The following is a 27,909-nucleotide window of genomic DNA, read 5'->3' on the forward strand; positions in this document are numbered from 1 at the left end:
TTATATTTTAAATATAAATGGTATTTATTTCAAATATCAATTTATTCCTTTCGTAATAATATACTTGTTTTTTATTACTACACATATTTTATTATTCAGTTTATTAAAAGTGAATAGACCTAATCGAGTATCTATTTTTTTTAATAACCTATCCTGACTGAACCCTCTTTAATTGGTCATTGCTATTTCGGCTGTCAAATAGTAAGACATTTTTTGAACTGAATCACGTGTTTCAAGAACATAATTTTGCTACGCACATATATCACAAAACTGAATAATAACGGGAGGAAAAACATCTCTTGAAGAAAAAATAATTTTAAAAGATTTTATATTAAAACTGTTGGGAATTTCAAGCATCTATTGTGAAAGTATACAGTCGTTCCATGAATAAACGTAGATGATACAATACGTCTGATAACAGCACCTATAAAGTAACTTGTCCTGACTGACCGATTCATCAACGTCCAGAAAAAAAAAACAGAAGATAAATTGATGAAAAATGTGTACATTGTACACATACAAAATTGTACACATCTTCTTACCTTGTAAGAGCACACTAAGGAAGGATATTTTTGAAATTCCGAGTTTAATGAACATAGCGGGGTCCAAGATGTAGAGCCCTCTGATGGAGAAAGCAAACGAAGCGAACCATAACCGGCTAAATATCCCCTGATCGCGACGGGTAACGCAAGTAACCACATAACACGGGAAAAGCCGCGACGGGGATGCTAGATTGAGGATTTTAATATAGTTTTCTTTATCTTTATTGGGCTTTTACTAATCAGTTTATATTGGATTAATTCAATTTATTAATAAGATGAATTGGTCTGATAAAGATTGTTCGATTTTCTTACCTTCATTTTTTTGTTTTTCTTTATTAAAGCGTTGGGCAACAATTCGTTGTTGATCGTTTAATAAAATTATTTATTCACCGTTTTATCAGGATTAAATGAAAATCTAAAAACAATATTCTTGATTAAATAATTTTTATTTATAAATATATAAATAAGTTTGCTATTAAAAAAAGGTGGCAAGATAATTGTAGGACTTTCCCGTCACGCGGTAGAACTTTCCCATACGCATACACACAAAACTTAATTTAGCACGTCAGTGCTATAATAGCACTCCTTGTGATGATAGGGGGTACTATTGACGCAGTATACCTACTTAGCCACTAATTGAAAGCATTTTTTGGGGTGTGAGTGCGATTTTGAAAAACAGAATATTTTCTAAATATTATTATTTTTTAACTGTTAACAAATGTGCCTAAGAAAAATAAGATTTTAATTAGGCGAAATCTCGAGATATTGAGGGTGACCTTGCTCGGCAGCCTCACCCCCTTGACCTTTTAAGTTCAAAATTTATTGGCATCAATGCCCCATAAATAGAAGTAATCTGACCAAGTTTGGTCAAGTTCTGGAATTATAAGGTGATTTAGAGTGCGACACCGAACATACACACGTACATATGAACATTAATATCCAGAAAATTTCCATCCGGTTTTTTTGGATTGCTTACGTGTCAAAACGTCAAGATCCGGTGAAAACCGCATCTGCCCAAATTGGAGCGATTACTACACCTTCCCTTCAAAAGCTATAGTTCTACTACAGCGCTGGGTGGGAAAGTAAAAATATCGCGGATGAAGCCGCGACGGAAGAACGCTAGTATATCTATATACTTTACTGTTTATTACTACACCGTTACGGAACTTTTTTATAACAGACGGTTGAAGTTACCAGCAGTTTTAATGGAAATTCTTCTTTTTTACAAGTCTTTATATACTCTACTGTTGAAAAAAAAACATATTAAAATATTAATATTTTAAAACTCATGGTTCAGAATAAAAAATGTCTTTATCGTTTGTCATATAATGAAACGTAGAAATTACATTATCGAAAAAGGGAGAAAATATGTTATTTTTATGGGTAACTTTTATATTTACTAAAAATAATAACTCAAGTTAATAACAGAAAAAAAAAATTAGTCTGGTATAAAACTCAATTTTTCCATCAGTGGGTAGTCTCTTGAAAGATGATTTTTTCCTTTCGTGAAGCATGCTACGCGTGTCTCATGAAGTAAAAGCACGTAAACAGTTATTATCTATATAACCCACATCAAAAATGTCTTCCCAAAATATTTATAGACGTTGCATTTGATATCATAAAACTATTTTAATTGAATATGATTTTGCAAAATTTTATATAAATATAATTAAAATTTATCTTAACTTGTAAAAACAAAATCTTCAGTTACTGTATAATAATTACTATATAAATAATTATCATTAAAATATAATTCAGCCGTTAATTTAGCGCGTAATTATCTTAACTAACATTTTATTTCATTCCACTCTTCAATTACACTTTCACGCAACAGTTTTCGTGCAAGAATGAGCCCTAAAAGGAATATAAAGCATTATGAATAATAAGTGCATAAAAATATATTGAGAAACTTTTACTAGCGTAACTGATAATTTATCAATTGTATTTAAAGTATTAAAAAATAACAATAAATTTACACAATCAATAAAGAACAGAAAAAATTTAAATAAATTTATACGTCAAAAAATTAAAATTAAAAAAAGTGAATTTAATATAATTAATTATTAACTGATAAGAAAAAAAACAAGAAAATCTAAGAGAGATTATCTGTAAAGTAAAGACCGTTTCATTGTGGAAAAATTTATTCTGAAAACTTTATAAATATTTTTTATTTCTTTTAAACTACATACCTTATAGTACTTCTCTATAATCATCACATGAATTAAGACAAGACATTCATCGTAGCGAAACACCAGCTTCAATATACCCTCGTCGTATTCTTCTGCCGTCAGTCCATTTAGCCACTGATTAACAGCATTTTTAAGTTCATCGTCACCCACGAATCGCTCACCACTCAAAAACTTTTTCAATTTCCCCAACAAACGGTAATCAGAAGGAGCTAAGTCCGGACTATATGGTGGGTGATCGTGAATTTCCCATCCAAATGTTTTCAGTAAATCACGTGTCGGATCCGCAACATGTGGACGCGCATTATCGTGCAGGACGGCGCTGTCGGTCAGCCGCCCACGTCACCGATTTTGAATGGCACGCCGTAACTTACGTAGAGTTTTGCAGTAGGTTTCTGTATTTGTAGTTGTTCCACGTGGCATGAAATCGATCAGCAATATGCCAAACCGATTACTGTGGCCATCAGTTTGCGTCCAAATGGCTGTGGCTTGACCTTTGTCGGTCTGGTTGGTGATTGAGGTGATGCCATTCAGTTGACTGCCGTTTTCTCTCTGGCGTGTAATACAAAACCCATGTTTCATCGCCGATAACGATGAATGTTAAAGCTTTCACTTTTTCCAGTTTTGAGAATTCTGAAACTGTTCGTTATTTTAGACAAACTGGCTCAGCAGGCGCGCTCGACTCCATAACAATGGCGACTGACAAAATGAGAAGGCGTGGATCAACGAGTTTTGTAATGTTAGCAGTAGAGGAATGCATCTAAAAGATGGCAGCACCTGTCGCTTTGTGTGACTTTTGTTCTCCCGTTACGTTCCAGTGTGCATTAGATTTTAGTCACCCCTCGTATATTATTATTCATTATTGACTATTATAAAACATTCTATTTCAAAATTTAGAAATATTTCTTATAATGAAAATTTAAACACCAAATTTTTTTCTGAATTAACGGAATTTTATGTAAGCATTAATCAGTGTTCTGTTTTATGAGGTAAAACCATATTTTATATTAAAACTACCTATTGGGTGTTGAAATCGAAAGAAATACAGGCGACATATGGAATACAAATCAATTCCGAAACACCATTACCGAACTCCGTAGCAGAGTAGTAGCGCCTCAGCCATTCACCCAGAATATTTCAAGTTCGTATCTCGGTCAGGCATAGCAATTTTTGTTCTCTATCTTTCAATCTGCATTCCCACGCAAATGCTTCACGTTTATAGTGATTGAAAAAACCGGCCCCGATATTCAGTCTTATAAATGATATATTCGCAGTGATAACTATAAGGACTCGCCGTATAATGAAAACAAAAAGCGAATATTGTACTCTCGAAAAAAATTTCATCATTCTGGTTTATCCTGTACCTCCGATACTTTGCACGGGTCAAAGCTAAGAATATTTAGAATTGATATGATATCTGTGACAAATGTGAACTACTGTATAATCACATCTATACAATGGAACCCACCGGGTTGGTCTAGTGGTGAACGCGTCTTCCCAAATCAGCTGATTTCGAAGTCGAGAGTTCCAGCGTTCAAGTCCTACTAAAAGCAGTTACTTTTATACGGATTTAAATACTATTAGACCGTGGATACCGGTGTTCTTTGGTGGTTGGGTATCGATTAACCACACATTTCAGGAACGGTCGATCTGAGACTGTACAAGACTACACTCATACATATCATCCTCATTCATTCTCTGTACTAATACCTAAACGATAATTTCCGGAAGCTAAACAGGAAAACAGATGAGGTCTATACAGGGGAATTACTTTAGAATTTCCCTAAATAATGTCAGTTAACAGCGTCTGTTAAGGCTACTGTTTTCTGCTCCCTCCTCAGCTCACTAACAAAATGTATCACAACGTTCTCCAGGAAATATCATAACCTATTCTACTCGTGAAAATAATGGAGAAAGTTCATATAAACATATTTCGTAAAATTATTATTGAATGCACGTGCTAAAATGGGTCATTGTATGTGCGACCTTCTTCACAATCAGCTGTTTAGACCGTTCATATTAAAGGAGCAACAAAAGCAATACAGAAGCGTGCCACGAAATATGTTGAAAATGACAAGCTCATTTTTGGACATTTATTATAATCTGGTAAGTTTAATCCACTTTGGTCTATTGTGCTCTTTCTAAATAAAATTCGAATTTTTCTAACTTTTCTTTGTTTTATTCAACTTATCTTATACTATTCTGTTCAGAATTAAATTCTCTACAAATTTTGTTTATAATTTTTATGTGTTTATCACCCATTTAACAGTGTTACTATACGTCAAACATAAAAAACAAGGTTTTTTTACCCCAGTTTATTGATTTTCACCCCAGATCCTTCAAAACTATCGCATATACGGTTCTGGGACCTATTTTATTTGTTTTTCAGGTCTAAAACCATAAGAAATCACAGATTCTGTCCCTTAATTAACGTCCTAAAAATTTCAGTACGACCTTAGTTCACAGGATTAGCTGAAATTCAAGCGAAATTTTTCACTAGTCGTAACTCGCAAACAAAGCATTTTAAGACACGTGTTTATCTGAACTTTTTCCATTATTTTCACGAGTAGAACAGATTATATATGTATAGTACACAATCATATCAAGCCCACAAAAATATTTTTGAACGAGCGGACAGAAATCTAATAACACGTCAAAAGCAGCGCGCGAAGTACAGTACTGTAACTGGAACACTGATCTATATAAATAAATATTTATAAAAAACTAAATGCAATACCAGTAAAATGTCTGTTGGCATCACAGCTCGTTTCCCCACCGATTGAATTCATTCCCACCCATTCCCCTATTCGGTATTGTTATTCACCGCTACAAATCATAATATCGATTGGTATTAGCCCAGTTCGGACGGTAATCGTGATTGCCTAAATAACAGTAGGCCTTCTGCATAAAAATTATTCATTAAATTTTGAATACTACAAAAATGTTAAATAAATAAATTTAACGAAGAATGATTAAAGAAAATGTCCATTTATAGAAAAATATGGATTATAGTATTCTCAAAAATGAACCTATGGCAAATTGAAGCAAAATTTAGAATTGTAGCTCTAAATCGTCTCTAATTACACAAAAAAAAGTATTTTATTAATAAACATTAAGAATGTCATTTAATAAAACTAACAAGAAATTTCGAACAATAAAAAAATATACACATTGACTTGTAAATCAAGAGATTTAAAAAAATAAACACGTGAAATAACAATAAGATAAAGTTTTATAAATACAAACCTTTGATTACAGTTTTCTCTCAAGGACATTTACCGTTATATGTACACACACATGCTCGCGCGCGCGAACACACACACACACACACATAACATGCTGTATACTACTTCCAAGTCAATTTAAGATAGTGGATTCAAGTGAAAAGAAGGAATTTAATCCTTTCATCATTCGGGAAGAAAAAAGTCAGAAATAAAGGATCTTATCAGTCTTCTTTTTTAAACTATTTTAATAATATGAAATAGATTTTTCTTTTTTTGAAAAATTTTCTCACGAAGTTTGTATGAGTTTAAAATATATCAATCTAATATTTCTTTATTAACAAATATTGTACCGTGCGAAATTAATTAAAAACAATAATAAACACTAAAATTACGGTATGTTTTACTTAATATTCTAATGTAATTAAATTCTTTTCCTAGAATATCAATCCCCTTTATATATAGAATCTGATAAAACAAAAACCCACAAATGGAATGCTTTACGAAGAATAAGGATTCTGGATTAAGGCATTAAGAAGGATCAAAAAAAATTACGAAAGCTACATTTTTAATTATTTAAACAGAAACTGATATATTAATAATATCTTAAGAAACATAAATATTTTGAAAGATATTTATTACCGCTAATATTTTTTAACCAACAAAGAAGTTTATTATCTAATTTAATTAAAATATTAGAAGAAAAAAACACAACCAAATTCGTGTCACTCAATCACGACAATGTTATACTAAACAACATTTTTCTTTTAGTTTTAACAAAACATATGTAACATTTATTTTATTTTTAGTATTAAAGCGTAATAGATAATTTTATTTCATATTATCTCTTTCTAAAATTCAAAAATTTAAACTACCTCTTAGTATATACGATCCAAACAAGAAGCGACCATAAAAGTTACTTCTATTAAATTTCATCGTCATTTACCTAAATTATTGTCATAAAAATTTCACAAATCAATAGTCATCAGAAATAATTGGTCAAAGATAAACTAATGGTGTTTTATCAAATATTCTACAGCTTTCTTCAATTCTAACTAATACACGATCGGTTAACAGGAAATTGATTTAATCGATCATAACAAAATATAGAAAATATATAAAAAAATAATTAAGGGCGCTATTTAAATTCGATCTTTTAGCGTTTCGTCTACATATGTTCGTACAATCGATAAACTCGTTTTGAAAATTATTTTAATATTTTTATATTATTAATTAAATTTTCTTGCAAAGAATTCAGTACAAAATGAGCGAGATATACTGTTCACAAAGCTACTATTAGTAAGCAAATCATTTTACCTACCTTTTTATTTTATTTTTATAAAATACGTGAAAGTTTGTGTTATAATTTATACAAAACTTTATTCATATAAAATTAGTACACTAATGTGAACTTAAGAATGAAGAACTTTTAAAAATAAAATTATATGTAAATAAAAAAAACTGCACTTTCTTTCTTTGTAGTTTTTCTTATAATTCATAATAAAAAGAAAAAAAAATTAATATAAAAAGATCAGTCTCGAGAATCAAGAAGAATTAATCGATAAAGAATTTTAGTATTTATTGAGCCTTTTGTTCACGAAATAGCACGTTAGCCTATTCTGGCAAAAGTCGAGAAAGACCGGCATATGTGAGCAGTCATGAAATCGCCAGTGACCTAAATATTCATCAGCAAACAGTATTAAACCGTTTGGAGAAAGCTGGCTACAAAAATAAGCTGGACGTTTGTACGCCGCATGATTTGATACAGAAAAATTTACTCTCGATCGAATTTCTATTTGCGAATCTCTACTGAAACGTAATGAAATCGAGCCGTTTCTGAAGCGGTTGATCAACAGTGATGAAAAGTGGATAACCTATGACAAAAATGTGCGAAAAAAATCGTGGTCGAAGCGAGGAGAAGCTCCATTCTTTGTGTCAAAGCCCACACTGACGCTCAGGAAAGTGATGCTGGCGTTTGGTGGGACTGGAAGAGCATCGTGCATCACGAGCGACTGCCGCCAGGCATAACGATAAACTCAGACCTGTACTGTCGAGAATTACCGAGATTGTACCTACCGATTCAAAAGAAACGGCCTGAACTGGTCAACAGAAAGGATATCGTATACACGCTGACAACTGCAGACCGCATACATTTTTTAAGATCCGTCAGAAAAAGAGAACTTGACTGGGAGGTTTTAGTGTATCCACCGTATAGCTCAAACTTAGCACCGACAGACTATCATTTTCTTTTGGTCTCTGCAAAAATCTCTGAATGGTGTTAAGTTAGTTTCAAAAGAGGCCAGTGTCACATCTTTTTGACCAGAAACCACAGAGGTTCTATAGCGACGGGATTTTGGTGTTGCCGGAAAAATGATAGGTCATCAAAAAAAAAAATGGTGCATATGTGGTCTCATAATGTTATTTTCCATCAATAATAAATATATTCTCAATTTTGGTCTCTAAAGGGTCAATAGATTTTAGTATATATACTGCCTTATTAGTGCAAACTGGCGAAAGAAGAGTGGATTAAAGAAAAGTGTTCAGAAGTGGAAAGAGAAATGAACATTGGTAAAATAGTCGGAGCACACAGGAAAGTTAAGGAAAATTTTGGGGTACATAAATTAAAATCTAATAATGTGTTAAACAAAGATGGTACACCAATATATAATACGAAACGTAAAGTCGATAGATGGGTGGAATATATTGAAGAGTTATACGGAGGAAATGAATTAGAAAATAGTGTTATAGAGGAAGAAGAGGAAGTTGACGAGGATGAAATGGGAGAAACAATACTGAGATCTGAATTTAAGAGAGCATTAAAAGATTTAAATGGCAGAAAGGCTCCTGGAATAGACGGAATACCTGTAGAATTACTGCGCAGTGCAGGGGAGGAGGCGATTGATAGATTATACAAACTTGTGTGTACTATTTATGACAAAGGGGAATTTCCGTCAGACTTCAAAAAAAGTGTTACAGTAATGATACCAAAGAAATCAGGGGCAGATAAATGTGAAGAATACAGAACAATTAGTTTAACTAGTCATGCATCAAAAATCTTAACTAGAATTCTATACAGAAGAATTGAGAGGAGAGTGGAGGAAGTGTTAGGAGAAGACCGATTTGGTTTCAGGAAAAGTATAGGGACAAGGGAAGCAATTTTAGGCCTCAGATTAATAGTAGAAGGAAGATTAAAGAAAAACAAACCGACATACTTGGCGTTTATAGACCTAGAAAAGGCATTCGATAACGTAGACTGGAATAAAATGTTCAGCATTTTAAAAAAATTAGGGTTCAAATACAGTGATAGAAGAACAATTGCTAACATGTACAGGAACTAAACAGCAACAGTAGCAATTGAAGAACATAAGAAAGAAGCCATAATAAGAAAGGGAGTCCGACAAGGATGTTCTCTATCTCCGTTGCTTTTTAATCTTTACATGGAACTAGCAGTTAATGATGTTAAAGAACAATTTAGATTCGGAGTAACAGTACAAGGTGAAAAGATAAAGATGCTACGATTTCCTGATGATATAGTAATTCTAGCCGAGAATAAAAAGGATTTAGAAGAAACAATGAACGGCATAGATGAAGTCCTACGCAAGAACTATCGCATGAAAATAAACAAGAACAAAACAAAAGTAATGAAATGTAGTAGAAATAACAAAGATGGACCGCTGAATGTGAAAATAGGAGGAGAAAAGATTATGGAGGTAGAAGAATTTTGTTATTTGGGAAGTAGAATTACTAAAGATGGACGAAGCAGGAGCGATATAAAATGCCGAATAGCAGAAGCTAAACGAGCCTTCAGTAAGAAATATAAGTTGTTTACATCAAAAATTAATTTAAATGTCAGGAAAATATTTTTGAAAGTGTATGTTTGGAGTGTCGCTTTATATGGAAGTGAAACTTGGACGATCGGAGTATCTGGGAAGAAAAGGTTAGAAGCTTTTGAAATGTGGTGCTATAGGAAAATGTTAAAAATCAGATGGGTGGATAAAGTGACAAATGAGGAGGTATTGCGGCAAATAGATGAAGAAAGAAGCATTTGGAAAAATATAGTTAAAAGAAGAGACAGACTTATAGGCCACATACTAAGGCATCCTGGAATAGTCGCTTTAATTTTGGAAGGACAGGTAGAAGGGAAAAATTGTGTAGGCAGGCCACGTTTGGAATATGTAAAACAAATTGTTAGGGATGTAGGCTGTAGAGGGTATACTGAAATGAAACGACTAGCACTAGATAGGGAATCTTGGAGAGCTGCATCAAACCAGTCAAATGACTGAAGACAAAAAAAAAACTGCCTTATTCTTTTTTTCTTTTTTTTTAGTTTTATACTGTCTTAAGAAAGTAGGGTAGCAGTATCAACAACGTTCAAGTAAAAATAAAAAATATTTAATTAAAAATATTTCATTTTTTTATTCTTTTACTCAACCGATTTGAAAAATTGACAATATAAAATTTTTATTTAAAACCCTTCAAACAACAATTTCATTCGAGTAAAATTGCAGCAGCTGTGTACGTGTTTTTAAGCCGTAAAAGTTAAAATAACAATCACGAAGATGGATTTTCTAGCTTATAAACTTGCTTATTCTTGGAAACAAAGATCTTTAAATAATTCAGTTTTTCTTTTAATTTTTCAACGAGCTGACAGCAAAATTCATTTTCGATCGATAGCTTATGTTAGTAGTATCTAACATAAGCTATCGATTCTCGCACTATTTTTTCACTGTCTATTTTACTTAGCTCCATTTTGTTATAAACAACTAATAAAAAAGTATTCAAACAATAAAATAAAAATGAAAGAGAATTGAATATTATCCTGAAGATAAAGTTGAACGTCGTTTATGTCATATAATTTATAATCAACGATCTGAAATTCAAACAAATCGAAGGGGTCATTGTACAAAAAATATTATGGCTAGGGATTATTGAAAAGTTATGTTGATATAACAATTTAAAAATTAACGCTGTTTCAAAAAAATATTTTAAAACAATATCGCAGAATTTTTCCGGCTCTTTAACTTCTCTTAATTTCTTCTTTATTCTTCTCTAAATTTAACTTCTCTACCAGTAATTGAATGAAAATTATTTTTAACAATACTACAAATCTACAATCATATTTAAAATTACATTTTGCATTTAACTATAGTAAAAACTAATAAAACGCCATAAATTCAACCCTGTATTAAGGTACTATATTTGAAACTAAAAAAATCCTTTTCGGCACGCCGGAAGGCGGAGGTAGATTTCACCGGTGCTAAGTAGGGAAGAAAAAGATTTCCATCTTAAAGTTAATAAAAATTTCAAATTTACTCAATACGACAACGGTTTGACATGTTTAGCATACGACAAGCCCCATCTCAGAATATCAGCAATATTTTGGTAATCCCTTAACGTAAGGGTTGGTCACATCAAAAATCGTTTAAGGAAAAGGTTTTAGGAAATGTATTTAGAGGACTAATGACCGTTTTAAACCGATTCGATACTGTGCCTATTAGGGAGGTATGATTTATTTTGTCTTCAAAACCCCATTTTTTCTACCCCCAGGACCAGGTTGGTGATATAAAAAAAATTTACTTAGATAAATTTTAGGCTCTTATCCAAAGAATAATAGGAACGTTAAACGAATTCGATATTTCTTAATAAGAAAGTTATAACGACACTTTGTTTTTTTCGAAAAACCCTCCCCCCATGGTCCACTTTTGCCCATTAAGGAACTCGACCGAGATTTTGAGTGGTTATATTTTATGTATCAATTTGAAAGTGATTGGCCCAAAATTACGACAGTTATCGTATCCACAAGAAAGTGAAATATATATGTATATATACTTTTGAACTGATGGTGATTTTGGGGTCTGGAGGATGTGAAACGCGAAGATATGTCGAAATTTTCCGGAAGTCGAATTAAGGCATCCATTAAAATAGGTAGCTTTCTTATGAAATCTAGCTAACATAATGTAATTAAAACATCTAAAATGTAAATATTTTGAACAGGTGGAACAGAGGCTTTAATTTTTCACACGACTGCCCAAAAAGAAGTGCAATGTATTTGGGGTGTATGTATGTACGTATGTCTGTTACATCGTAGCAGCTCAACAACTGAACCCATTTAGATGTATTACCCCGCGTTGGAATCCTTAGGTTACCGAGAGTGTCATAGGCTATATATATATATATATATGTATATATATATATATATATATATATATATATATATGTGTGTGTGTGTGTGTGTGTGTGTGTATATATATATATCTTCAAATAAATTAAAAAAAATTATAGCTACTTATACAAAATTGTTACCCGCACGTTCTTTAATTATCCTATATTAAAAAAGAATGTTTATCACCTGCACGCCAAACGCGCTTCAAATATGCTTATTTAATATCAAACGCGAATTTCAAAAACCGTTTCCAGAATTTCCAATTTCAATCGCTAGGTGGCGAACTCTATTTTTTTTAGTTTTTTTAAGTTTTCCCCTAATTCTATGACAAAGATATTCACAACACATAAAGATTTATTTTCAGAACAAAACTAATAAACTCTTGAGAGTTCTACGGATTAAAACAGAAACAAATTACAAATTCATTAGACTAATTTTTACAATCAGGAAGTATTTTTTCAAATAATCATTTCCAGAACTTTCTAACATAAAATTAAAAAAGATTATATTAATTCCAACCCTCATCAAAATACAGCAATCCTTACATAAATACACATACCCTCTAACTGATCTGATAACATTAAACATTCAATACGAAATCCTTTTAACTCCTTGATGAACGTTGGTAGTCAAGTAGTACCTCTCAATTTTACTTCTCAACTATTGCGCATAGTGGTACTCAAGTTATACCGCTTGTTAACGAGTTCTTTTATCCGCTGCATGGAGATATAATTCTACAGCCACTTACTGGCTTACACAGCTTTAGTTCGTTTGAACTAATCAGAGCCGATCCGGCCATCCTACCAGATTAAAACACTATTCTTAAAATCTAGCTGGTTAAGATTATCGTGCGGAGTTTTCGACTAAGCCTATTTATTTATTTTTTATTTTTTAATAAAAAAAAAGATGAATCACGGCTCGTGTAGGGAAGGAGAGGCAGCCCTTTCATCTAAGAACGTTCTGGCTCATCAGTAGCAAGTGCTGATGTGTCGGAACGTGTCCGATGATGGTGTACAGGACCCTCGAGAGTTAGTTTTTGGGGTGTGAAGCGAAGGAAGAGCGTAATGCTCTCCCGGAGTTTAGTAGTGTAGGGCCAAGGCGGATAGCCATCCTTCTGAGGCTATCCGGCCTTCTTAAACAGGTGATCGGGTTGCTTCAATGACGAGGGGGGACCCCGAAGGGATACGTCCGTATGGATGTAGCTAGGGGGCAGTCAATTGCCGTGGCACTTTGAGGCGACCGAAGCCAAATCACACGATGTTTCCAGTTGCCTCGTTAGTGCTTAAAAAAAAATAATTAAAAAAACCTATTTATTTGTTTTATGAGCGTTTTATTGAAGAGAAGACTTCAATAAATACATTAATAAATGTAAGTATATATTTGAATTATTTTTATTTATAATATATTTTTAAATAATTAGATTTGAATATGGCGGTACTCTAAGAATACCGGTGACCCATAATGAAAGTTTGGCCTAATCTATACAAAATGTACTTCGTTTTAAAAAATGTTTTATAACTTCTCTTAAATTTGTATAGATTACTGGCTTACTTAATCTATAGATCCAGTAATCTGTATAGATTACTAGCTTACTTGGCTTACTCAAATCTTAAATTTGTTCAGTATTCATACTGAATTGTATTATTATATAAATACCTAAAACACTTTTTTTACTTCGTACAAGGAAGTATTGTTTGTGATCGCAAAAAAAATCGGTTTTCAGATTTCAACGGTAATATTTATTTTGACTAGTTTCGGCATGATGTTCGTACGTACGTTTATATCTCGCATAACTCAAAAACGATTAGCCGTAGAATTCTGAAATTTTGGATTTAAGATTTTTGTAACATCTAGTTGTGCACCTCCCTTTTGATTGCAATCGACTGGACCAAAAGTGTCTAAAAAAGCCCAAAATCCAGAACATTTGGATTTTGGATTGTTTTCTTAACTGCAGTAATAAGCCCTCATTGAGAGCTTTTCAACGATATGTCATAAGTGGTACTTATTTTCATCGGTTCCAGAGCTATAGCCAAATAATTAATGAAAAATTTGGATCTTACAAGGGGAAGGCACATCGGTTCGAATCAGATCTCCTTTTTTTAACTTTTTTTTTTTAAATTTAAATATATTGATTTATTAATAATTATTAATCTCTAATTGAAAAAAAAAACAATTATGTTAAATAATAATTGAAGAACAATAAAAAATAACAAAATATGAAAAAATATCAGATGTTATTAATGAAATAAAATTTTATGTACTTTTAAAAATGTGTATATGTAATTTAATAGCCGTAAAAGGAAGCAAGTGGTGACCACATCGGATTTTTAAATATATTAAAAATGTTGTGTAAAAAGATAGAAAAATAAATTAAAAAATAACATAAAATAAAATAAATATAAAATAATATAAAATGAAATAAAATAATTCTCCTTTTTCTTTAAAACTGAGTATAAATTTAATAAAAAAAAAAAAAAAAAAAAAAAACAAGAATTCATCCAAGTAATCCTTACAGCGGTGTTACCTTGGATATGAAAAGTTCATAACTTTGATTACATCAGTATAGAAATCCGTCATCCCTTTCTAATCTAGCCTTGGCCTTAAATTAAGAGCTAAAATATCACTCTCAACTCAAAAATTCCAAATGTAGAGAAATACACTTACGATGAGTATATTTAACCTTAACTAGAACGCGACGGTTTTTTTTTAGTACAAAGGAGCACTGAATCTACATCTTAAAACAAATCGACCGCAATTTACATAGATGCTAGGAAGAACTGATAATGAATTAAAAATTACGCGATTTGAAATTATGAATTGGATATTACTTAAATATTGATTACTTTCAGGCTGTACTAAACCACATATAAGGCTTCTTATTTTTTTTTTTTTTAAAATCATACATATTTTAATATCCTAAAAAAATAAAAAAAATAGAATTTTTATCAATAAAAGTAAAATTAAATGTTGTTCAATATCAGCCATATCCAATAATACACCACAGGAATACATCAAACCACAAGAATTATCACCACAGGAACACATCACAGGTATTTTAGTGCTAAAATGAAGAAATATGCTTTTGAGCTCAGAGGCCATTAAAAGCTCAACGGAGATGTGTATAAGAGAACAAGTTATTGGGGTACCTTTAAATTGCACCAACCCAGCTACATACTTATACAATAAAGCTTTGTAGGGTGACACAAAGATGTATACCAATTTTGGAATGAACCGAACCCTGTTACTATTACTCTAACCTGTAATTTATTTGCCGTTACATGTGTGTGAACTAATGTCATTTATTTCTGTTATCGTGCCTGATTGATCAGTGGAACATCGCACGTTCACGTACGAAGCGTATGTAAGAGACGGCGATTCGGTTGTAGCAGCTCATAGGTCATTCCTCCGTCACTTCAACGTCTGCCGACACGGAGCAGTCACATCATGGAAAACCATACTGAAATCGGTTGGGAAACACAGGTAATGTGATTTCGAAAACGCTACCAAGGATTGAACGTACGATGAGAATACAAGAAAATGTGGAGAGAGTGAGAATAGCAGTTCTCTACAGTTCCGCAACGTTCTGCACGGCGCCACGCAATAGCATTATGACTGGAACGGGAATCGATAAGAAGAATTTTGAAAAACGATCCTAAATAACACTCATATAAGAAGGTCTGCGTGCACCAATACTCCCAAGAGAATATGAACAACGGGAAGATTTTGGTGCAATGATGGAAGTTCTCCACGATGAATCAGATGCCTACGTGTTTATGAGCGATGAGGCGCATTTCCATCTAAACGAATACGTCAACCAGCAAAACTGTAGATACTGGTCCGGTGTATGAACGACCTCCACATTCATCCCGTGTGACAGTGTGATGCGCGATATCAAGGCGTTATCTTATGGGTCTCTACTTTTTGAAGAGGAGAGTGTAGCGGTGACAGTGACTTCTCATCGGTACACGTACATGATTATCACCTTTTTCCACCCAGAACTCCAGCCTTTGGACATGGGTCTAGAAGTGCGGTTACAAAAATATTGGGCAACATCATTCACTGTCGCTCATTCAATGCAAACCCTACGACAATTGCTTCCTGGTTAAGTGATTTCCATGTTCCGAGATGTTCCGACTAGATGTGCGACTTCTTCGTGTGGAGATACTTAAAAAAGCGGTGTACGTTGAAAAACCACGTACGTTACAGCAACTGAAGACAAGTATTCGTAGAAACGTACAGCAGATCACGTGGGTGGGTGTGGGTCAGCTTCATTTCTCCACTTGAAACATATATCAAGGAAGATGATCTCACATTCCAGATGTAACTTTTTCCACCTAACATAAATGGCATTGTTTCTCCACATGTTCAGCCAACATAATAAAGTTTGGTGAAAAATTAAATGTCGCGTTAATTCCAAAACGGGCTTACATCTCTGTGTCACTCTTTATATTGTAGCACATTATCTACACCTGCGAAAATAATAACTAAATAAAAACCAAAAAAAAAGATACGAAGGGAAAGATTAAAGACTTTAAAATATTCAAAAAAAGACTAATAACGTATTCATTTTTAAATAACATTTACTCATAAATTTACATACCTAATGGAACAACGTGAATAACGCTTTCAGTTTCAGAATCTGTATCAGGCCACCCTGCTGGACCAGAATAATCTGATTCACTCCGGAGATCATCAGACGTCTCTTCCAGAATCGTTTCTAGAGAATCATTTCCATAAAATCGGTAAGCCTGCTGAGGCGAAATAGAATCTGGAAAAAAACGCAATCCTTTATTATTTATATTTTTAAGTGATCAAAAAAAATTTATAAAAATTAATGTCAAATATATTTATATAAGTTATGTTACAGCGATTTTAGAAATCATATATTTCTATAAACAATGTTTAATCTAAATAATGTTGCACGATTTTCTTACAGGTAATAATAATAAATGTTCTGTCCAAAGACAAGTTTTCACATGGCCGCCCTCCATTCTGCTCGATTCTGTGCCATCTGTTTCATTTTATAGTAACTTCTTCCCTTTTTATACTGTCTACCATTTTGATTTGTCTCCGACCTCTTTCTTTCCTCCCCGTTACAAATCCTTCCAATGTTTTGAAGGTGGGAGGAGATTATTCATACTTACCTCTCAAAAGGGAAGTATTTTATTAGATGGGAGGATTTCATACGATATAAACTCCTATATAACTCAAATTTTAAAAAAATGAGGGCTAATTCAGAATGTAGCTTATACTCGCATATTTTTTTCTTTCTACAATTACAGCATTCAAAAATTATTATATACCTATTATAAAATATAGATCGATGATACTTAAAAATATACATAAGTTTAATTATTGTACATGATACGATAGATATTATGGCAAAATAAATTAAACTAAGAAGTACATAACAAATTATCTAATTGTGTTGACTGAAGAAATCGACTCATAGGAAAATCGTTCGGAAGGTTTTGATAAAATACACACGATTTTTCTAAAATTTTATTTTTCAACGCACTCATCTTGGAATTGAATACATTTACATCACTGATTTTGCAACATTTTAATACACTCAGTATAATACGATTTGTCCAGCTCTGAAAACTAAGCGGTTGTCTCGGGTTTGATCTCATTATTCGTCCAGCGAGTCATTTCTTCAGGTTAGGCAAGAGAAAGTAATCGCTGGAAGCCAAATTCGGGGTATTTGAAAGCACTTAAAAAATTAGGTCATGGAGTTTTGCAGCAACAACCCAAGACATGTACGCCCATGCATATCGTTCTGAATGACCACTTTCTTTTTGGCCAGATGTGAACGTTTAGTCTAAGTAGTACCGTAAAATCGTTCCAGTAGTGACCCCATAGGGAAGGATACCCGCCTTGTGACAATCCCAGTCGTCACACTATTCTCTACGTTCCTATCCCTAATGGGTTTTTTTACCGGTTGTCTTTTAGACCCTCTAAACTTGTTAATACAGCAGTCACTAATTTGGCCTCGGTTAGGATGCCACCGAGGAAAATTCCTCGGTGGATATTTCCATCAGTGTATTTACACAACCTATTATCGCCTTCGTATGGCCTCTTCCAACCACGAACACCTACCGCAATTTACAACCCTTAACTATTAAATTAATCGATTCGCGGAAGAGCGATCCTAGCGCCTTCATTTAACACCAATTTTACTCAAAAACTATTCCTATATCTAACTTCAATTAGACTACACGTTCAGATCATTAGTAGATTAAGTCTTTAAACATTAAAAATACTACCTTCATACCGGCAAAACAAGTGTTAATCGCAACAATGATGATTTTGTACTACAATTCAATTTACTTAATTCTCTTGATTTATTCAACAAACAAATTCACAAATTGGTACTTACGTATTAACGCCACTGCAGCTACAGCTTTATTTAAAAACAAAGTACTCAATCGGATTTCGGTGGAAAATGGACCGATATAGAGTTTGACATAGATTCAAAACCGTCTCTTTATTCATTTTAATAAATGGTTATTTATATTTATTTATTTTATAAATATAATTTAACCAAACTTAACCTACGATTAATTGCAATAATTACTGAATTTATTAAATATATACTCAAAAAATTACGGTGTTAATTAGTAAAGGTTAGCGAGCGAAGCGAGCCTAGGTTAAGTTTGGTTAAATTATATTTATAAAATAAATAAATATAAATAACCATTTATTAAAATTAATAAAGAAACTGTTCATTTTCCACCGAAATCCGATTGCCTACTTTGTTTTTAAATAAAGCTGTAGCTGCGGTGGCGTTAATACGTAAGTACCCACAAATTTAATAAGCTAAAGAAAATATACCCCGTTTCTCTTTACTCTGGTCCGCTTTCGGGAGCGAAGTCAATTCTTACACCCTATCACACCGCAGCTCCATCATAGTTTTCCACACACCCATTCTCATCCTAACAGCGAGAATCTCAGCTAACCGGAGCTCGATGCCAAAACGCCTATTTTGGCGAAGTAAGTACCCAGGCGAGCCCTTAGGCGCACGGGTTGCTATTCTATCTATACATCTATAACAGCATTAGATCCCCTCAGCCATCCCCCGCAGAGCTAAAAATAAGGAAGCCGGCAACTATGTTACCGGTTTTCCAATTATCTTGCAGATCAAAACCAGAGAACTGATCCTTTCAATTCCTCTAGCTACTTTGGCACGTTCGTACCTGGGGCAGACATATAAGTCATGGCGTCATCATAAATGGCCCTACACTCCGGACACAAGCCTGAATTAATCAAACCACATCTGGCCAACCTATCTCTAGAATAACCCCCCCAAAAAAAAAATCCGTAGCCATGATTGCTTTATACCAGATGGAACCGTCTTGGGGCTTTCTTCAGGATAATTTCATGTGCTTCCATCCACTGTTTGAACTGCGTTCAATTCTGCGTGTAATGTTTCAACTACTGTAATTAAATCAAAGAAACTCAGCGGTATCACTTTTAAATAAATCTAAAAAACCCTCTAGAAATGTTCAGTCGAATTTGGTTTTGGTCACCTGTTAAAAACACGGAACCCATCGAGCGTAAAGTTTTTTTTTACCCAAAAAAATAGTGTAAAATATAATTGATACGACCTACGTTCTATGTAGATACGATCTATGTTAGCAATGTTGGTAACCTCGCTACTTCCAGTATAACATTTCACACGGCGTTGTGGATTTTTGTGATAATTTCGTCAGTAATAGCGGTTTTTGGATGTCCCGAGCGTGCATCATTGTGAAAAGATGTACAATCCCACGTTTATATTCAGCAGTCCAGTTTTTATCCTAAAAAACGAAGAGGAATAATCTTTTTAAAATAGAATTTTAATTCTTTTTTTATGTTACTCGAGGTTTAACCTTTTTGTAACAGTTCAACTTCCACTTTTCAGTAAATATCAAAACTAGTTTGCTTTATTGTTTTTTTTTTTCAGAAGATAATTAAAATCACTTATTTCCTCACCTTTCTTAATAAATATGATATTGGATGTTTATTATCTTGAAATTGGGCGTGAAAATTTTGAGAATGACGAGTTTCATGTCAGATTGCCAACAATTTTTTTTGTTACAGTAAGAAAAAATTAACACACATGAAGATAAAATTACTTTAATTTTACAACCAGTGGCACCCAAGGGAATGATGTAATCTGTCTAAACACCCAGTCATCTTAAAGTTTCTCAATAAATGACCAATGATGTACCAGTTACAACAATATTAATTAAAGAGACAAACTCTTGGATTAGAAAATCAATAATTAATCAATAATTTACAAGATTGTTTTAAAGGATTCCTTAATTCACAAAGAAACTAAACATATAAAAATTGCAACTGTCATTTGATAAAATTATCATTGGATGAAATATGAAGAAAAAAAAGAATTCATTAAAGAAATTTTTGTTTGATAATAAGAAAAAAATATTTGTAAAAAGTATGGAAAGAACAATTTATTAAAAAAGTATGTAGAACTAAATAACTGTAATTGTTTTTAACAATAAAAATTAATAAATGAGTACGACAATAGCTACAAATTTCTTTGTTTTATATATATATAAACTGTGCATATAATATCGGTAATGTATTTAACTAAATAAAAAATAAAAACATCATGGTTACAAAACTTAATTAAGTTTCCGAAACAGAAAAGTCGATAGAAGATTATAAAACTGAAAATAAATAGGATAAAATTTACTTTAAAAAATGTTTTATCAGTGATATTCACAAAAGAAAGAGTTAACGTTATCTAACGACACGATCAGGAACTATAAACTACATTCAATGATACTGCCGACATCTAGCGGAACAGTAAAAAACTATCATACTACAGTAGTATAGTATACAAGGAGATGACCTTTGAGTGGGGAGGAATGCGATCTGAATTCTTCTGTAGCTACAACTGCGTCTGCTTTACACTCATTTCAAGAACGTTAAGAAAGAAATAAAAAGTAGCGGGAGACAACGAGTCTTCCGGCACACTGAGCTCATCTTATTCTTGTAATCAAGCACCGAATCTTATTACAAACTGCTTTCTCCATTGTTTTTAATAGTCTGTTGTAAGAAAATGGGGCTAGAATAATAATACTATATCAATAACAACGTAACAGTAGCGAGGCGCGTTTGGCGGGAGAAATTTTAAGCTACAATGAATATAATACTATTGTTAAAATTATGCTGCAAAACAGTTCTGTACGAAACGTGTTCAGGTTTAATACAATCGTAGATCTATACAAGCTTTTATTTAGTTACTATTGAACAATTTAGAACAGCACAATACAATTGAATTATTTATGTGAAAATGTAGTTGATCGAATCCTGGTATTAATTTTCGAAAACTTATATATAAATGGAATATTGCACTGCAAACAAAACCAAAATATTTATTGAAATATATATTAAAAACAAGTTTACAAAATAAATAAGTATTATACCAAATATATATTTTTTTAAAAATAATAAAGTAAGCATTGTAATTTATAAAAATTACAATTACAAAAGACGGGAATAATATTAAAATAAATGAAAAATAGAAAAATAATTACTTAGAAAAATTATGTCACAATTCACATAAAGGTTTTTCTAACAATTAGGTTTGAAAGAGAAAACTCTTGTTTTATACGTATGTACAACGAAAGTAAAATGAATTAATATATGCTCACTATGGTTTTACGTCTAACTGTTTTCTCTGAGAGTAACAATGTTCATTGTATAACCAAATATAATGAGCTTCAGATGTCCTAAGGTGAACATCTGAAGCTGAATATCACATTCATTGTGATGGTCTTGGCATACTGCTCTGTAATAGTTATTTAGTTTAGTGGAAATGGACTCCATTCTTGATTGGCAATTTTATCAATTGTCAATTTTTTTTGACTAAAAAGAATAATCTGTCTTTTTAGTCGGTCTATCGTATCAATTTATGGTATTCTTAGTAGTTACTCAAAATTGTACTATTACTATTCCTTCGTAACTGGAAATTGATTACTGCTGGCATAAAAAATCTGTGATCTCCAATTTACAGCCTTTAACTTTTTCTGCAACTTGTTACATAGTATCGTGAATTCTGTCTTTATGAATCATCAGCTGAAAGTTCTACCTTTGGACAATGGAAAATCAATTTACACTTAACTTTTCTTAAAAAGACTATATTGGAAGCTTATTATTCTTGGGAATAGCTATGCTGTTATATAACCAGTTACATAACATTAGTCACAAGAGTGACTGATGTCTCTTGTTAATTACGTACAACCATTTTGGTTATACATTTGCATTATAAAAATAATTGTAGTTTTACAGCTGTTATTATAAGATGTTATTTAGACATTCAACACATCTATTTATTGTTCCGAAGGAACAAATTGTAAATATCTAATTGTCAAGAAAAAAATAATAGAAAAAGATTTTTTACAACAGGTTTCCTTCCAGGTAATAGATAAAATCTCATTTCTGGAAGAATTTGTGGGAGTTCAGCTAATATAATTTTTTTTCATCTTTCACTAAAGTGATCCTAAGATTTTTTGGCCTCTTTTTACTTTTGAGAAGCATTTTTGAGCCTTTCTCTAATTACCATTTCTACAGCATAGTTGAATAACAGCAGTAAGAGCACATTACAGCTATTATAAATAAATAAAACAAATTTTAAGTTAAATTTTATAATGAAAGTACTTTAGTAAATTATATTTAAGACTACTTTGTATGTGAAAATTTTCAAAATAAATTAATCTATATAGAATATATTTTTAACACATCAATGATTCTTCTTGAGGCCTAGTTTTAATCAAAATCATTATTTCCATTCATAGAATAATAATTTGTACAGAAATTTCAATTTAAAACTTTATTAAATTGACTTATTTATTTATGAATAATAATCAAGATACACAGACTAATGCAATTGCTGTTAATAACAGTAACAATGCTTCTAAATATAGTAACATCATCATCTGATCACTTCAGGATCAGACTATCAATCTTTAAAGTAATATAGACTCCAACGTAATAACAGAACTCATTCAACTGTGAAACTAATTGTTCAAAGCCATTGAACTCTAAATTAAAACTATTAAATAACTACAGCTTAATAATGATAAATTACAAGACTAGAAATTTTATAGTAAATGCTATAGTTTTATTAATAACATAATATTATATATAAATTCATATTTTAGAACAGTTACAAGATGAAAGAAAAAATTATGTTAGGTTACATTAAACGTTCGAATATTTTTTTTTTCTAAATAGCAAAACTTTGATTGTTAATAAACAAAGAAAACTGTAAATATTAACATAAAACATGATTTATCATAACCAAGTAGTCAACCTGATATTTCAAAAGTGCATTGATGAATACAATTTTCCTGTACCAGGTTTAAAGGGACAATCTGGAGAAGTTCCTGTTGGCATCATAAAACTGAATATTAGCATACCAAGCGAAGTGAAATGCAGGATATTAATCGTTGCAAGGAAAAAACCTTTACTGTTTACCACAGAGTCTGGTTGTATAATGAAATACACCTCCTTTTAACATGGCTGCCCAAAAAGGGGTGTAATGTATGTAGGGTTTATGTATGTATTATGTTTGATCCACCGTAGCAGCTCAATGGCTAAACTGATTTAGATGTATGTATGCATTGGAATCCTTATGTTACTGGGTTTATCTAGACTCTATATACATACATACATATATATGTATATACATACATACATACATACATATGTCTGTGTGTGTGTGTTGCTGTTATTGTTGTAGTAGTAGTAGAATTGAATTAATGAACTGTTAACTGTAAGCCTCTATCATTGTGTGAGCTGGGTTTAAACTGTATGATTCGAATCAATCAAATGAATAATATTACAAAAATAATAGAATTAAATTCGCATTAAATAAAATAAAATAATATAAAAAAATGTTTTAATTTCCATTTAATAATAATGGGCTTCCCGTGGAGACTAAGTGTGAAGCTAGATTCGTGAGGTGATGCAAGCACCTTGTACGAAGCTAGATCAATCATCACTATTTAGTAACAAACAGATGCCCTTGGGGCACTGTTTTGGTAGGTGCAATATTATGCTCTTATATCTCTGCAAACAATCTTTCAAATTTCAAAATTCAAACAGAATCCTTGTTAGTATGTGAAGGCTAACTTTTACATGCATCAGGTGAACTCTCAATCAAATTACATTCTCTTGATCTAATTACATCACGGTTATTTGGAAATTTTGTTATATCTTCACAACCAACCTTCTGATCTTCAAAATTCAAATGTGTTATTGGCTAGTATAATACAAAATCATGGTAGAACCAAACAAGAACAAAATGAGCTGTGTTTGTCAACATTGCTTTTTTTTTAGCAGTTGTATTTTTAGTATTTATCTCTTATTCTCATAAAAATCATCTCTGACTAGTCAGCTCATACCTCAGTAGTTTACATTTTGACAATTGTTGCATTACAGTCTAAAGTAACACAGTAATAGATAAATACACAGCTAGAAATTAATGTACCCCTTTTTTACATTAAACAGCGTGTTATATACACAGACTCAAAAGTAAAAACCAAGCAAAAAAAATAAAACAATTTATTTCAATCAAAACGAAAGTTTCAGCATATCCAAACTGGATATTCCTGGTTAATGGTAAACACAGCAGAATTCCTGTTCTCCATGGGGTTTGTCATGATATTGTTCTCCATGTACTAAAAGTCCAGAAGCCCTTAAGAACATATCTAAACAGATAGTTCTATGGAACTGGATACTGATAGGAACAGAAGGAAACAGTAAGGGGACCAAGGTCCATCAAGAACTGTAGAGTTGGAAAATAACTTTAAACTTTACTTCGTATATTTCAGTCTCCAGAATGCTTCTTTCTAAGGCATTCTAGGGGGTTGTGAATCCAACATACTCATATTTAGCTGATGGGGATTTAATTACAGAAATCTATCAGTACTGATCACTTTGACTATGGGCAAGAGGATATTTTATATAAAAATGATTCTCAGTTCAAAAGGGAAGATAGTATAAAAGAAAAACGCATATTGTTGTAGTATAAAAGAAAAGAAAAGGGAAATATAGCACAAATGATATCCTTGTAACATGTAACCGCTTTACACTAACAGTTGTTATACTAATGAAGAAAGAAATTCAGTTTCAAAGAAACTCTAAGATTACTACAGGATATAACTTTACCACATTTTCAATACTGCTGATTGTTAGAAAAGTGTAAAGCTCTATCAATTCTAGTAATATTAATTTTTATCTGTCTAATGAACTAATTGAGAAAATGCTCATCTTCATCTAATGGTAATCTTCCCTTTAGCAAGTCCCTTCTATTATATTAATCTCCATTTTTCTCAATTCCTAGATAAGCTTTATATCATGATAGCACCCTTCTACTTTTTAATTGTTTTTGTGAAATCTTCTACTGATTCTCCTAGCACTTTCTAATCAATCCTTCTCCTGTTAGCTTACATCCAGTTATGATGGAATATATCAGTTTATTATCCTAATCAATCCTTCCTCCAGTTAGTTTTCCTATTCTGAAAGTTTCTATTCTTGTTTTCATTTTTCATTTGTTGAAAAATGAGACAGTAGTAGCAGTGGCGTAAAGTAGTAGAGGTGATACTTTTTAAGCATGGCAAAATTTTACAATAAATAATATCTTGTAATCTGAAAAAAAATTTTGAACCATTTTTTTTCATATTTTTGTTGCACCTACAATTCAGACCAGTTAAAATGAGCACGGATTTTTTTATTATTTAATCTGTGATGGAAGCGGGGAATCCCCTTTCTTTAAGTGAGTGTAGTCATCTCACTCGTTCTAGTAACTGGCAACACCATCTGTACTGACCAGTTGCCTTGCGGTAATACCCCGTGTTTTATTTTGTGCTCTGAATATTCAGCGAGAATTAATTCTTTCATATAAAAAATACTGTTCAATATTGTCTAATAACACCTGCACCATCAGTCATCCAATTCACATTGACTCAATTAACCTCAATTCATGATTTTAAATGCATATTGTGATGTGATTTTTAAATTATTGAACTTTGTCGAAAAATTCTATGTAAACAATTAATTAATGGTCTACATGTGTATTGAGCAAGAAGTATGTGATACTGTACACATACACATACGTGGTACTGTAGACATTGTAGTGCAATAAAAAACTTTGCTCCTTGAAAAAGTAGACAAATAAAGTTTTAGTTTAGACAGAAGTTTTATTTTTAATTCTATTAATTTTTCAGTAAAAATATATATAGTAGCAGTATCATTCTAGTTCTAATTGGAAGTTGATTTGTGTTTTACATTCTATTCGCTATTATTTGTTATGTGTTCTTAATTTTATGTAATAATAACTTAATCTTGTTGGTGCACATCGTAAATGCTGTGTATATATCAATAAGTGACATACATATAAGAACTTTTGTAACAAATATGTTTATTATATTATAAAACATACATACATAACTTCTTTATTTGTACCCTGTACAATACACAATAACAAATTTATTCTTACCAAAAGGTTTTTTAGAATAAATTTTTGTAAATTTCTGTAAATTTTGGACCATTTTTGTATTTAAATACCTAAATAAGGGAGCGGTGAATTTTGCCTATGCCCTGGGTGGATGAAACCCACACTATGCCACTGGTAGTAGGATAAACAATCCTACTCTTAAATATGCATACCAGCCAACCTCCGTGGCACAAGTGGTAGCATCTCTGCTTTTCACCCGGAGGTCCTGGGTTCAAATCCTGATCAGGCATGGAATTTTTCATATGCTACAAATTTCCATTCAGGCTAAATGATCATAGCAATCAATGTACACACATCTCAAAAAAAAAAAATATGTATAAGCATAACATATATAAGAAGCACAATTGTATCTTTGTATTATTTGTCAGAGAATAACAAAATATTACAAATTAATTTCTTTCTCTACTTAAAAAAAAATAATTATACGTTGAATCAGACCATAGCAGCATATTTGCCTGTTATTCTAAAGTTCCTGGATTTAATACCCCTGCTAGGATTCAAAAAACCTATATTTTGCCAACACCAATAACATTACTAATAACTTCTGCAACTTAAAAACTGATGAAATAAAAAAAATAAAATCATAAAGTATCATTTGAAAATATAGAAATTCTTTTTTCTATACTGAAAACTTGAATTCAGAAAAAAAAAAGAAGAAAAGTGTTATAGTTATGATACCAAAGAACGCAGGGGCAGATAAATGTGAAGAATATAGAACAATTAGTTTAACTAGTCATGCATCAAAAATCTTAACTAGAATTTTATACAGAAGAATTGAGAGGAGAGTGGAAGAAGTGTTAGGAGAAGACCAATTTGGTTTCAGGAAAAGTATAGGGACAAGGGAAGCAATTTTAGGCCTCAGATTAATAGTAGAAGGAAGATTAAAGAAAAACAAACCAACATACTTGGCGTTTATAGACCTAGAAAAGGCTTTCGATAACGTAGATTGGAATAAAATGTTCAGCATTTTTAAAAAATTAGGGTTCAAATACAGAGATAGAAGAACAATTGCTAACATGTACAGGAACCAAACAGCAACAATAACAATTGAAGAACATAAGAAAGAAGCCCTAATAAGAAAGGGAGTCCGACAAGGATGTTCCCTATCTCCGTTACTTTTTAATCTTTACATGGAACTAGCAGTTAATGATGTTAAAGAACAATTTAGATTCGAAGTAACAGTACAAGGTGAAAAGATAAAGATGCTATGATTTGCTGATGATATAGTAATTCTAGCTGAGAGTAAAAAGGATTTAGAAGAAAC

The 27,909-nt window shown here is 32.0% G+C and overlaps 1 protein-coding gene across 1 annotated transcript in view; it reads right to left on the bottom strand.

Annotated features, from left to right (window-relative positions):
• Nucleotides 1-27,909, bottom strand: part of LOC142328395 (uncharacterized) — an 885,003-nt gene that overhangs the window by 592,483 nt on the left and 264,611 nt on the right. The window contains exon 3 of the mRNA XM_075372101.1: nt 16,713-16,880. Within this exon, the coding sequence (XP_075228216.1) occupies nt 16,713-16,880 (168 nt within the window). The remainder of the gene's footprint in view (nt 1-16,712; nt 16,881-27,909) is intronic.

This window comes from Lycorma delicatula, chromosome 7 (genome assembly GCF_047948215.1).
Source record: "Lycorma delicatula isolate Av1 chromosome 7, ASM4794821v1, whole genome shotgun sequence".
Taxonomy (NCBI): Eukaryota; Metazoa; Arthropoda; class Insecta; order Hemiptera; family Fulgoridae; genus Lycorma; species Lycorma delicatula.